At 39.1% G+C, this 14052-nt stretch overlaps 1 protein-coding gene across 1 annotated transcript in view; it reads left to right on the top strand.

Moving 5' to 3' along the window:
• The first annotated feature begins 1045 nt into the window (after nt 1-1045).
• The window catches only part of nme7 (NME/NM23 family member 7), a 36635-nt gene continuing 23628 nt past the window's right edge, over nt 1046-14052 (top strand). Inside the window, exons 1-7 of the mRNA XM_074636725.1 lie at nt 1046-1184; nt 7376-7477; nt 9224-9390; nt 10416-10526; nt 12149-12199; nt 12860-13067; nt 13153-13258. Coding sequence (XP_074492826.1) covers nt 1182-1184; nt 7376-7477; nt 9224-9390; nt 10416-10526; nt 12149-12199; nt 12860-13067; nt 13153-13258 — 748 coding nt within the window. The 5' untranslated portion in view covers nt 1046-1181. The remainder of the gene's footprint in view (nt 1185-7375; nt 7478-9223; nt 9391-10415; nt 10527-12148; nt 12200-12859; nt 13068-13152; nt 13259-14052) is intronic.

The following is a 14052-nucleotide window of genomic DNA, read 5'->3' as shown; positions in this document are numbered from 1 at the left end:
TGTATTTACTGACATGTGGGGAACATTAGTTTGCATATTAGCACAAGCCAGAAGATATACATATATACATACATATACAGCCAGTGCACAAATATAGTACATACACACATATGCATTATAAGACAAAAAAAATACATTTGGACATTCGGGGGATTTGACAATATTAAAAATGTAAACTTAAAGAATTGAGCAGCAAGATGTAATTCCGAATTAAAGAGACTTGGAAATCATGTTAGTTATTAACAGACTGACTATTCTTAGATAATAGCGTTAGAGATGATAATTAACTTTTACATTAATTTTTTAGAAACAAATTAAGGAGGGTTTACTGTTTTTCCATTTGTATTTAATATGAATATGACATTAACCCAGAATGATAATTATGTTTATCATATCTGACACCTTCCTTGAGAGACCATCCTTATAAATCCAAAATTGAAATAAATTAAATTAAGGGAATGCCAGTTCTGACTGTTTTCTTCATCATAAACTCCAGTGAAATGTCGCCCAGCACATGAATTAGTCACTTCTTGTGATTTTTCTACTTGCTACTTGAACAAAGATAATATAGCATCATGTCATTTTACAGGTTGTATGAGATATCATCAGAGCATTTTCCCCACTCATCTACCCTATTCATATTATTTCTGGTTGGGAACCACTAAGATGTTTTGGATTTTCTCTGGTACACGATGAAGAGGTCGTTTTCTTACTTTTTTATTATTTTATTTTAGAAAATATAAGTACAAATTTAAATACATTAACAGTATTTACATACAAAACTGTTCATGTCAGGGGTACATTAATAAAGTAAAACAATGAACTAAAATAACATTAAAAAGATATACATAAATATAAAGAAAAAATAATACAAATTCAGAATAAATCCTCATCAGTCCATCAGTAATTTATCAAACACATAATTAGTTTTAATTGCCTCATCATGGGGACATATTAATATTAGGTTTCATCTCGTCTGGTGAATCTGGAATTTCCCCCAAACACAGAATTAACTGTACAAAGTGTCGTTTTCTTTCTGTAGAACAGGTTTTACCTTGTTTGGTGAATGTTCCTGAACGCACCTCGGCTTGTCCCTGTTGCTATAGAAACGGAGCAGGCTAACGGTACCTAGCTGCTAGCAACATCTAGAGAGACTCTGATCATTCATTCATTCATCAGACATGGTGAGTTCACATGTCTCTGATCAATAACAACCATCTGATCATATCGATCATCGACACCCTGAACTTTAACGATCGATCCGACAGAACAGATGAGATGTTGTTATGCTAGCAGTTAGCATAGCAACCACAGGCTAGTTAGCAGCTAACAGTTAGCATCTAGTCAACATTCCTCCAGACATCAACTTTAAACTGATTAAAGGTGTTTTATTGATGTCAGTCTGATTATGTAGCTAATGTGTAACTTAAAGACAGTTTTACATCATCAATAACTGTTGATTATTAACTGTTAACTAACTGATCAATAACTGTTGTGAACTGTTAACTGATCAATAACCTGACATTCATCTCATTCTGCTATATCATTTAACACGGTGCAATAGTGTTAATAGTCTGTTTATTGTCAATACTGTATAAACTGCTCCTATTTGTATTCTTCCTTCAATTTAAATGGTTCATATTTTGTTACACTTTGTTTAGCTCTTGTTTTACTGTGTTAGTTGATGCTTCTTGTTTTATTGTACCATCCCTCTGCTGCTGCACACTGAACACTGAACACTGAACTCTGAACTCTGAACACTGAACACTGAACTCTGAACACTGAACACTGAACTCTGAACACTGAACACTGAACACTGAACACTGAACTCTGAACTCTGAACACTGAACACTGAACTCTGAACTCTGAACACTGAACACTGAACACTGAACTCTGAACACTGAACACTGAACACTGAACACTGAACTCTGAACTCTGAACACTGAACACTGAACTCTGAACTCTGAACACTGAACACTGAACTCTGAACACTGAACTCTGAACTCTGAACACTGAACACTGAACACTGAACTCTGAACACTGAACACTGAACACTGAACTCTGAACACTGAACACTGAACACTGAACACTGAACACTGAACTCTGAACTCTGAACACTGAACACTGAACACTGAACTCTGAACACTGAACACTGAACACTGAACACTGAACACTGAACTCTGCACACTGAACACTGAACACTGCACACTGAACACTGAACACTAACCCACTGAACTCTGAACACTGCACACTGAACACTGAACACTGAACACTGCACACTGAACACTGCACACTGAACACTGAACACTGCACACTGAACACTGAACACTAACCCACTGAACACTGAACACTGCACACTGAACACTGAACACTAACCCACTGAACTCTGCACACTGAACTCTGAACACTGAACACTGAACACTGAACTCTGCACACTGAACACTGAACACTGAACTCTGCACACTGAACTCTGCACACTGAACTCTGAACACTGAACACTGAACTCTGCACACTGAACACTGAACACTGAACTCTGCACACTGAACTCTGCACACTGAACTCTGAACACTGCACACTGAACACTGAACTCTGAACACTGAACTCTGAACACTGAACACTGAACTCTGCACACTGAACACTGAACACTGAACTCTGCACACTGAACTCTGCACACTGAACTCTGAACACTGAACTCTGAACACTGAACACTGAACACTGAACTCTGCACACTGAACTCTGCACTCTGAACACTGAACACTGAACTCTGAACACTGAACTCTGAACACTGAACACTGAACACTAACCCACTGAACACTGAACACTAACCCACTGAACACTGAACACTGCACACTGAACTCTGAACACTGAACACTGAACACTGAACACTAACCCACTGAACACTGAACACTGAACACTAACCCACTGAACACTGAACACTGAACACTGAACACTAACCCACTGAACACTGAACACTGCACACTGCACACTGAACACTGCACACTGCACACTGCACACTGAACACTGCACACTGAACACTGCACACTGCACACTGAACACTGCACACTGAACACTGCACACTGCACACTGAACACTGCACACTGCACACTGAACACTGCACACTGCACACTGCACACTGCACACTGAACACTGCACACTGAACACTGCACACTGCACACTGAACACTGCACACTGCACACTGCACACTGCACACTGCACACTGAACACTGCACACTGAACACTGAACACTGAACACTAACCCACTGAACACTGAACACTGAACACTGCACACTGCACACTGCACACTGAACACTGCACACTGAACACTGCACACTGAACACTGAACACTGCACACTGCACACTGAACACTGAACACTGAACACTAACCCACTGAGGGACTAATACAGGATATCTGATCTCATCTTAACCAGCTGATCTGACTATCTAAGTTTATTTTATTAGCTAACGTTAGCTAATAAAACAAAATAATTTAAATAAAATACGATAAAATAAAATAAGACAAAATAAAATAAAATAAGATAAAATATACTGCTAAAGTTAGAGCTGTAGTGTTTGTAGTGTTTGTAACGTTACTTGTGTTAATAGTTCCTTCGTTCACTCACTATCGTTAACTAACAGATGACTCATGTTAATATCAGTATAACTAGTCTGTTATGAGCTGTTCATGTTGTGTGTAGAACAGCATGTTAACCTAAATTAGGTTTGTAATAAGAACTACAAACTCACACTCTGAAGTTAATAAGAACTACAAACTCACACTCTGAAGTTAATAAGAACTACAAACTCACACACTGAAGTTAATAAGAACTACAAACTCACACACTGAAGTTAATAAGAACTACAAACTCACACACTGAAGTTAATAAGAACTACAAACTCACACTCTGAAGTTAATAAGAACTACAAACTCACATACTGAAGTTAATAAGAACTACAAACTCACACTCTGAAGTTAATAAGAACTACAAACTCACACACTGAAGTTAATAAGAACTACAAACTCACACTGAAGTTAATAAGAACTACAAACTCACACTCTGAAGTTAATAAGAACTACAAACTCACACTCTGAAGTTAATAAGAACTACAAACTCACACTCTGAAGTTAATAAGAACTACAAACTCACACACTGAAGTTAATAAGAACTACAAACTCACACACTGAAGTTAATAAGAACTACAAACTCACACACTGAAGTTAATAAGAACTACAAACTCACACTCTGAAGTTAATAAGAACTACAAACTCACACTCTGAAGTTAATAAGAACTACAAACTCACACTCTGAAGTTAATAAGAACTACAAACTCACACACTGAAGTTAATAAGAACTACAAACTCACACACTGAAGTTAATAAGAACTACAAACTCACACTCTGAAGTTAATAAGAACTACAAACTCACACTCTGAAGTTAATAAGAACTACAAACTCACACTCTGAAGTTAATAAGAACTACAAACTCACACACTGAAGTTAATAAGAACTACAAACTCACACTCTGAAGTTAATAAGAACTACAAACTCACACTCTGAAGTTAATAAGAACTACAAACTCACACTCTGAAGTTAATAAGAACTACAAACTCACACACTGAAGTTAATAAGAACTACAAACTCACACTCTGAAGTTAATAAGAACTACAAACTCACACACTGAAGTTAATAAGAACTACAAACTCACACACTGAAGTTAATAAGAACTACAAACTCACACACTGAAGTTAATAAGAACTACAAACTCACACTCTGAAGTTAATAAGAACTACAAACTCACACTCTGAAGTTAATAAGAACTACAAACTCACACACTGAAGTTAATAAGAACTACAAACTCACACTCTGAAGTTAATAAGAACTACAAACTCACACTCTGAAGTTAATAAGAACTACAAACTCACACACTGAAGTTAACTTCCGGTTAGCATCATCCGGTATGGAAGTTAAGGAACACTCAACTCACATTGCTAAAACAAAAATAAAAAAAGCAGTGAAATCTCATTTTTGTCATTTTCACAGAAAAAATAAAGGTTTAATAAATCTGAAACTGTGTTTTAAATCATATTTATCCTCTCTGGGTTAATGTAGTCCAGATGTGACCGGTCTAGGTGTCGTGGTTTATGATCTCGACCTGGTCCAATGTGGTCCAGATCACTGGTTCCCAACCTTTCTTTCTTAAGGGACCCCTGTTCTATCATTAAGATAAGTGACTAAGTGACACATTTTATGGGTATTTCATATTATATTCAATGCATAACAATAACAGTACAGAACAACTGGTAAACTGTAGTTTGTGTAAAATGAGTGATGTGGATGAATGTTGAGCAGATTATTTCCTGTGAATGTTGGATCAGAGATGAGTTTAACTGTTGTTTTTAGGGACTTTTAATACAATTCTTTGTCTGTATTATGTTTTTTATTTGAATTTTTAACAATGTCTATATTAAAACAAACTAAACAGAAATGATAAAAACAAACAAACAAACAGACCTAAACCACAGCCCAGAACTCTAATGTATGTATGTATGAAGACAAGACAAACACACACACACACACACACGCACACAAACACACACACACACACACACACACACACAAACACACACACACAAACACACACACACACGGTTCAGGATGAAGTCTTCCATCATGAGACTGACTTTAGACCGGAAGGATACTGGACCGAACTGGACAGAAAGTGCTGGAAGTCACAACAGTAAAAAGCTGAACTAAGTTTAAGATAATCTGACAGAAAAACTTGAGCCAGTCATTTATATTGATCATATTATATTATATATATATATATATATACTGTCCTCTCTGCCTTTTAATCCCTCCTGGCTGACAGGATGAATAGAATCAGATCTGACATCACTCAGTGTTGATATGAGTTCATTCTCATTTAAAGTCACTTCTGTGCTGAAGTGAGCTGCTGCCACGCTAACAGGAACTCAGAAACCTTTAACCTTGAGTGAGTTTGTAAGAACTCAGACTAGACAGTCAGTCTGACACCTGACTCAACTCAGCTCTTAACAGGAACACGCTGCTGTTTTTAGATGCTTCACTTCACCTGCAGAGACTCCAGACACTTTCATTCTTTGTTGTTGTGTGGTTGAAAGTCTGAAAGTCTGAAGTGTGTTACTTTGCAACAGCAACATAAACACGGTGTTGCATCACCTCCTCCAGCATGTTTCACGTCTCTGCAGGTAGATTATCAGAATGAAAACACAGATAGGAGATGAGATGATGCAACCAACAACATGAAACACTAAAACACTGGAACATAGTCAACACAGTGAGATTATAAAGCTCCTACTACACCTCTCATATGATCCTTTTACTAACTTAAAGGACTGATTCGTCTACTGTTTGTTTTGTTTTGTTTCTTCATTTACACAAATAAAGAATGTAAAATATTTACACATTTAAAATATGTAAAAGTCACAATATATATTTGAAGAGGATGTGAAGGAGAGTTTCCTAAAAACCCTCCAGAGGTTTACAAAGTGTCTCCAGGCAGAATATTACAGAAAATAATTACAGTATTGTAATAAAAACCATTTGTATGTATCTGTCACTAATTTTAGACATAGTAAAAAATATAGACATAGTTTAGCAAAGTACTAGACAACAATGCATTCCATAAACACCATCCATTATGCAAATATCAAAGACTCATTCATAATTCATAATTCACTGTCAAAACTAACTTAGCAAACTAAGATCATGTGAAATAGCATCAATTCTTCATCAGACAAAAAAAGATAAACAGAAAATAGAGAGAAAACTAGAAGTGCACTCGGAGAGCGCAGACCTCCGCCAAGGCCGGTCAGGCAGTCATCAACGCGTCATCAGTTACAGCGCATGTCTTAAAGCCTGTGGTGTTAATGCTCAGGCTGAGCGGACTTATTAAAAAACATCCCTGAAGCCGGATCGCCACCAAAATCTAATGGATCGTTCATTGTGCCACACCCCACCCCTCCAAAACATTTCATTCAAATCCATCACGGACTTTTGGAGTAATCCTCCAAACGGACAAACCAACAAACAAACCAACGCCGGTGAAAACAGACCTCCTTCTTAGGCCTTCGGCCTTGGAGGAGGTAATAAACAGGAGCAGAGATGCTACTGGAACTAATAGTCTGTGTTTATCTTTCCTCTTTTAAGATGATTATAAAACCGTTAGGGTGTATATGTCTGGGACTAAGACCTAATAACAGCTATGATGATATCATCATCATCATCATCGTAGCCTCGTGGTGTGAAGCGACATCATGATATGATGGGACCTTTTCAGAGCTCAGTGAGCTGATTTTGTTTCTCCTTGTTGTTCTGATGGGTTCTGTTCATCCACAGGAGGACCGCTACGTCTTCCTCACCGAGTGGTTCGACCCGACTGCAGCTCTGCTGCGGCGCTACCAGCTCTTCTACTACCCCAAAGACCGATCGGTGGAGATGGTGAGCGTTCACTCACTACTGCAGCTACTAGAGTCTGTAGATCTGATGTTAGATCAGCTGCTTCTAAAGACACGACTACTGTGAGCGTTCACTCACTACTGCAGCTACTAGAGTCTGTAGATCTGATGTTAGATCAGCTGCTTCTAAAGACACGACTACTGAGAGCGTTCACTCACTACTGCAGCTACTAGAGTCTGTAGATCTGATGTTAGATCAGCTGCTTCTAAAGACACGACTACTGAGAGCGTTCACTCACTACTGCAGCTACTAGAGTCTGTAGATCTGATGATAGATCAGCTGTTAATAAAGACACGACTACTGAGAGCGTTCACTCACTACTGCAGCTACTAGAGTCTGTAGATCTGATGATAGATCAGCTGCTTCTAAAGACACGACTACTGAGAGCGTTCACTCACTACTGCAGCTACTAGAGTCTGTAGATCTGATGTTATATCAGCTGCTTCTAAAGACACGACTACTGAGAGCGTTCACTCACTACTGCAGCTACTAGAGTCTGTAGATCTGATGATAGATCAGCTGTTAATAAAGACACGACTACTGAGAGCGTTCACTCACTACTGCAGCTACTAGAGTCTGTAGATCTGATGTTATATCAGCTGCTTCTAAAGACACGACTACTGAGAGCGTTCACTCACTACTGCAGCTACTAGAGTCTGTAGATCTGATGATAGATCAGCTGCTTCTAAAGACACGACTACTGAGAGCGTTCACTCACTACTGCAGCTACTAGAGTCTGTAGATCTGATGTTAGATCAGCTGCTTCTAAAGACACGACTACTGAGAGCGTTCACTCACTACTGCAGCTACTAGAGTCTGTAGATCTGATGATAGATCAGCTGCTTCTAAAGACACGACTACTGAGAGCGTTCACTCACTACTGCAGCTACTAGAGTCTGTAGATCTGATGATAGATCAGCTGCTTCTAAAGACACGACTACTGAGAGCGTTCACTCACTACTGCAGCTACTAGAGTCTGTAGATCTGATGTTAGATCAGCTGTTAATAAAGACACGACTACTGAGAGCGTTCACTCACTACTGCAGCTACTAGAGTCTGTAGATCTGATGATAGATCAGCTGCTTCTAAAGACACGACTACTGAGAGCGTTCACTCACTACTGCAGCTACTAGAGTCTGTAGATCTGATGATAGATCAGCTGTTAATAAAGACACGACTACTGAGAGCGTTCACTCACTACTGCAGCTACTAGAGTCTGTAGATCTGATGATAGATCAGCTGCTTCTAAAGACACGACTACTGAGAGCGTTCACTCACTACTGCAGCTACTAGAGTCTGTAGATCTGATGATAGATCAGCTGCTTCTAAAGACACGACTACTGAGAGCGTTCACTCACTACTGCAGCTACTAGAGTCTGTAGATCTGATGTTAGATCAGCTGTTAATAAAGACACGACTACTGAGAGCGTTCACTCACTACTGCAGCTACTAGAGTCTGTAGATCTGATGATAGATCAGCTGTTAATAAAGACATGACTACTGAGATTAGTTAATCAAGCTTCATAGCCTCAACATCTGGATACTGAAGGAGACGACCGGGGAAAGATGTTCATTCTGTTTATGTATTTTATGACATCTGGAAATATTGTTTGCAACACAGGTTATATCTATATATTGTTCATAATAATCATGACCTGATTAAAGTAATAATCTTGGAGATCTGATTTAATTGTAATAAACTACCAGCGTGTTTGTTTTTCTTCCCAGTTTGATGTGAAACACCAGCGGATCTTTCTGAGGAGGACCACATACGAGGAGCTCCACCAGGAGGACCTGTTCGTTGGGAACCGAGTCAACGTGTTCTCACGACAGCTGAACCTGATCGAGTACGGAGACCAGTACACGGCCAACAAGCTGGGCAGCAAGAAGGAAAGGTGAGACTGAGGAGGTCCTCTCACAGCTTTACGCTACCTGCTAAAGGAAAATCATATAGAAATAAATAAATACATGCTTAAACACATAAAGAAATAAATACATACAGACATTTAAAAATAAATTAAAAAATAAATAAAATAAATAAAAAATGCTAAAAATAAATACATGAATAAAAATAAATGCAAAATAAGCAAATAAATAAACAATAAATGCAAATATAAATAAAAAATAAATGCAAACATAAGTAAATAAATGCAAAAAATAGATACATGAATGAAAATGAATCCAAAAATAAGCAAATAAATAAACAATAAATGCAAAAATAAATACATGAATAAAAATAAATGCAAAAATAAGCAAATAAATGATAATAAATGCAAAAATAGATACATGAATAAAATGCAAAAATAGGCAAATAAATAAACAATAAATGCAAAAATAAGCAAATAAATAAACAATAAACGCAAAAATAAATGCATGGATAAAAAATAAATACAAATAAAAAAATAAATGCTAAAAAATAAATACATGAATAAAAATAAATGCAAAAATGAGCAAATAAATAAGCAATAAATGCAAAAAATAAATACAAACATAAATGAATACATAAAAATAGATACAAAAATAAATACATTAATAAAAATAATAAATACAGAAATAAATACATTTAAAAATTCCTAAAAAAATAATATTTATATAAATACACATGGAAATGAAAGAGGAGAAGAGTAAACAAATAAGGGAATTTATACAAAGGTAAATAAATAAAAAACAGAAATGTCCATTTATGTCACATTGATCAATTAATTAATGACCACATTTCACTTTAATATTATGTTTTCTATTTTTTTAACGACATATTTATTTATTCATCAAGTCATGTATTTATTTATTTATTTATTTTTGATTTTGTCAGGTTCGGTCCTCCATACTAAAGATGTTATAGTTAGTATTTGTGTTCTGATATTGATCAGTTGTCTCTAATCGGCTCTCATCTGATCCGTTCTTCTCTCCGTGTCTCCAGAACTCTGGCTCTGGTAAAACCAGATGTGGTCACCAAGATCGGAGACGTCCTGGAGTTGATTTACTCCTCCAACCTGATCGTGACCAAAGCCAAGATGACCACGCTCACATGGTACGCTGGTCGGTACATGGTGCAACGTCAAAGCCATTGTCAACACCGTCTAATAACACTGTGACCAGTCAGACTGTGGTACTGAACCAGACTGGTACCAGACTGTGGTACTGAACCAGACTGACTCAGGCTGGTCGGTACCAGACTGTGGTACTGAACCAGACTAACTCAGGATGGTCGGTACCAGACTGTGGTACTGAACCAGACTGACTCAGGCTGGTCGGTATCAGACTGTGGTACTGAACCAGACTGACTCAGGCTGGTCGGTATCAGACTGTGGTACTGAACCAGACTGACTCAGGATGGTCGGTACCAGACTGTGGTACTGAACCAGACTGACTCAGGCTGGTCGGTACCAGACTGTGGTACTGAACCAGACTGACTCAGGCTGGTCGGTATCAGACTGTGGTACTGAACCAGACTAACTCAGGATGGTCGGTACCAGACTGTGGTACTGAACCAGACTGACTCAGGCTGGTCGGTATCAGACTGTGGTACTGAACCAGACTGACTCAGGCTGGTCGGTATCAGACTGTGGTACTGAACCAGACTAACTCAGGCTGGTTGGAACCAGAACGTTTCCTCACATCAACAGATGGACGTTCTGCTCTCTCACACACTTTAGGAACATACAGTATGGCGGCGTTTCAAGGTCGCCATTTAATTCCCGTTTCATCAGGAGCTCATTCAGGGTGCAAATATATGATCCGACCCGTCTCAGCCTCAGATACAGCCACGAGTTTAATGTGCACTTTACTTTTACTTGTAATAGTATTTGTACATTGTGGTATTTTAAAGGATCTGAGTATTTAAGATATTTGAAAGCAAGTGATTGATTGACTTCAGGCCCCTCTCCAATGAACCCTCACCACTCTCAGAAAAGTCTCAAGATTTTTTAAATTCCTTGGAATTTTCATATTTTATTAATTCAGATTAAAAATAGAAAATTTCAAAAAATATTTTTAGATTTTTTTTATTTATTCATTATTAATTATTTATTTATTCATTTATTTATTCATTCATTATTATTATTGTTATTAAAAATATAATTATTATTGTATTATTTTATTATTATGTTTTTAATTCAGTTTAACTGTTGATATTTATTGTCTGCATATTTCATTAATTCAGGTTAAAAATAGAAATTTTCTAAAATATTTTATTTATTTATTCATTCATTCATTATTATTTATTTATTATTATTATTAAAAATAGAAATATTATTGTATTTTATTATTATTATTTTTTAATTCAGTTTAACTGTTAGTTATTAAAATGAAGCCGTTCTTTCAAGGATGTTCGTCAGCACAGCGAACTAAAACTAGAAGCGGTCTCTATTTTCTCCATAATTAACACCAGCAATATAGATTACACATGTGCACATTTATTTATTAACTGTTGGATGAAAACTCTCTAAAGGTTAAAAACAATTCAGAAGAATTTCCCTCAGAATGAATTAAGAAGCTAAAACCGTTCACACCTGTTTCCTGTGAAGGAGAGTCAGAACTGTGGTTGACCTCTGTGAATGTGTCTGTCAGTAGTCAGTGCAGAGTTTATATAGAATAATAAAAGATAACGTTGCCACTCATTAACTCCACTTTTATGCTTTTCTTTCTCTACAGGAGGCAGGCGGCCGACTTTTACGTGGAACATCAGTCGAAGCCGTTCTTCAAGTGAGTGCCTGTCAATGATTGGTTAGTTCTGAGCGGCGGCCGCCGTCATTAACAGAAACCTGTGATCCTGATAACGTGCTGGTGACAGCTGAACAGATTTAACTGGGGATGTTCCTTTAAAGGTCCCATATCGTGCTCATCTTCAGGTTCATACTTGTATTTAGTGTTTCTACTAGAACATGTTTACATGCTTTAATATTCAAACAACACATTATTTTTCTCCTTCTGTCTGCCTGAATATACCTGTATTCACCCTCTGTCTGAAACGCTCCGTTTTAGTGCATTTCACCAGAATGACAATGGAATTGCGTTGCTAGGAGACAGTTTGGGTCCATGTTTACTTCCTGTCAGCTGATGTTATTTATATCCACTGCAACAGGAAATAAACTGGGACACATTTAGAATGTTTACATTTAAAACCGTGTAATGATCTATATATATTGTATATTTGTGACATCACAAATGGACAGAAATCCTGACGGCTTGTTTCAAACGCACAATTTCTGAATACGGGCTGTGTGTGTTTCTCTGTGGATTGAGTGTTTTGATACTTTAACAGTATTTATATAGCACTTAAACCTGCTTTATAATATAGAGGACATGACAATCCCACATATATACAGTATGGGACCTTTAAAGGGTTAATGCTCCATGTTGCAGTAACCTGGTGCAGTTCGTGTCTTCGGGGCCCATCGTCGCCTTGGAGGTGATGGGCGACGAGGCCGTGTCTATCTGGAGGAGGCTCCTGGGACCCGCGGACTCCGCCGCGGCGAGGAAGGAGGCGCCGCAGAGCGTCCGGGCTCAGTTCGGAACAGATGGCGTCAAAAATGTCGGTCACGGCTCCGACTCGCTGGCTGCAGCGGCGAGAGTAAGGATGTGACACCGGCCTGTCTGTTGATGTTATTCAACCGGCTCCACATTCACACTAATCATTCCAGTGTTTGTCTCTTTAGGAGCTCGAGTTCTTTTTCCCGTCCACCATCGGCCACGGTCCCCCCAACACCGCCGTCTACACCGACTGCACCTGCTGCATCATCAGACCTCACGCCGTCTCAGCAGGTAGGACACGTACAGCTCTCTGTCTCTGTCTGAGGCCAGCAGGTAGGACACGTACAGCTCTCTGTCTCTGTCTGAGGCCAGCAGGTAGGACACGTACAGCTCTCTGTCTCTGTCTGAGGCCAGCAGGTAGGACACGTACAGCTCTCTGTCTCTGTCTGAGGCCAGCAGGTAGGACACGTACAGCTCTCTGTCTCTGTCTGAGGCCAGCAGGTAGGACACGGACAGCTCTCTGTCTCTGTCTGAGGCCAGCAGGTAGGACACGGACACCTCTCTGTCTCTGTCTGAGGCCAGCAGGTAGGACACGGACAGCTCTCTGTCTCTGTCTGAGGCCAGCAGGTAGGACACGTACAGCTCTCTGTCTCTGTCTGAGGCCAGCAGGTAGGACACGTACAGCTCTCTGTCTCTGTCTGAGGCCAGCAGGTAGGACACGTACAGCTCTCTGTCTCTGTCTGAGGCCAGCAGGTAGGACACGTACAGCTCTCTGTCTCTGTCTGAGGCCAGCAGGTAGGACACGTACAGCTCTCTGTCTCTGTCTGAGGCCAGCAGGTAGGACACGGACAGCTCTCTGTCTCTGTCTGAGGCCAGCAGGTAGGACACGGACAGCTCTCTGTCTCTGTCTGAGGCCAGCAGGTAGGACACGTACAGCTCTCTGTCTCTGTCTGAGGCCAGCAGGTAGGACACGTACACCTCTCTGTCTCTGTCTCAGGCCAACAGGTAGGAGACGTACAGCTCTCTGTCTCTGTCTCAGGCCAACAGGTAGGAGACGTACACCTCTCTGTCTCTGTCTCAGGCCA

Source organism: Sebastes fasciatus, chromosome 5 (assembly GCF_043250625.1).
Source record: "Sebastes fasciatus isolate fSebFas1 chromosome 5, fSebFas1.pri, whole genome shotgun sequence".
Classification (NCBI taxonomy): Eukaryota; Metazoa; Chordata; class Actinopteri; order Perciformes; family Sebastidae; genus Sebastes; species Sebastes fasciatus.
Note: the sequence above shows the minus strand (reverse complement) of the source record. Positions and strands in the feature narration are given on the sequence as shown.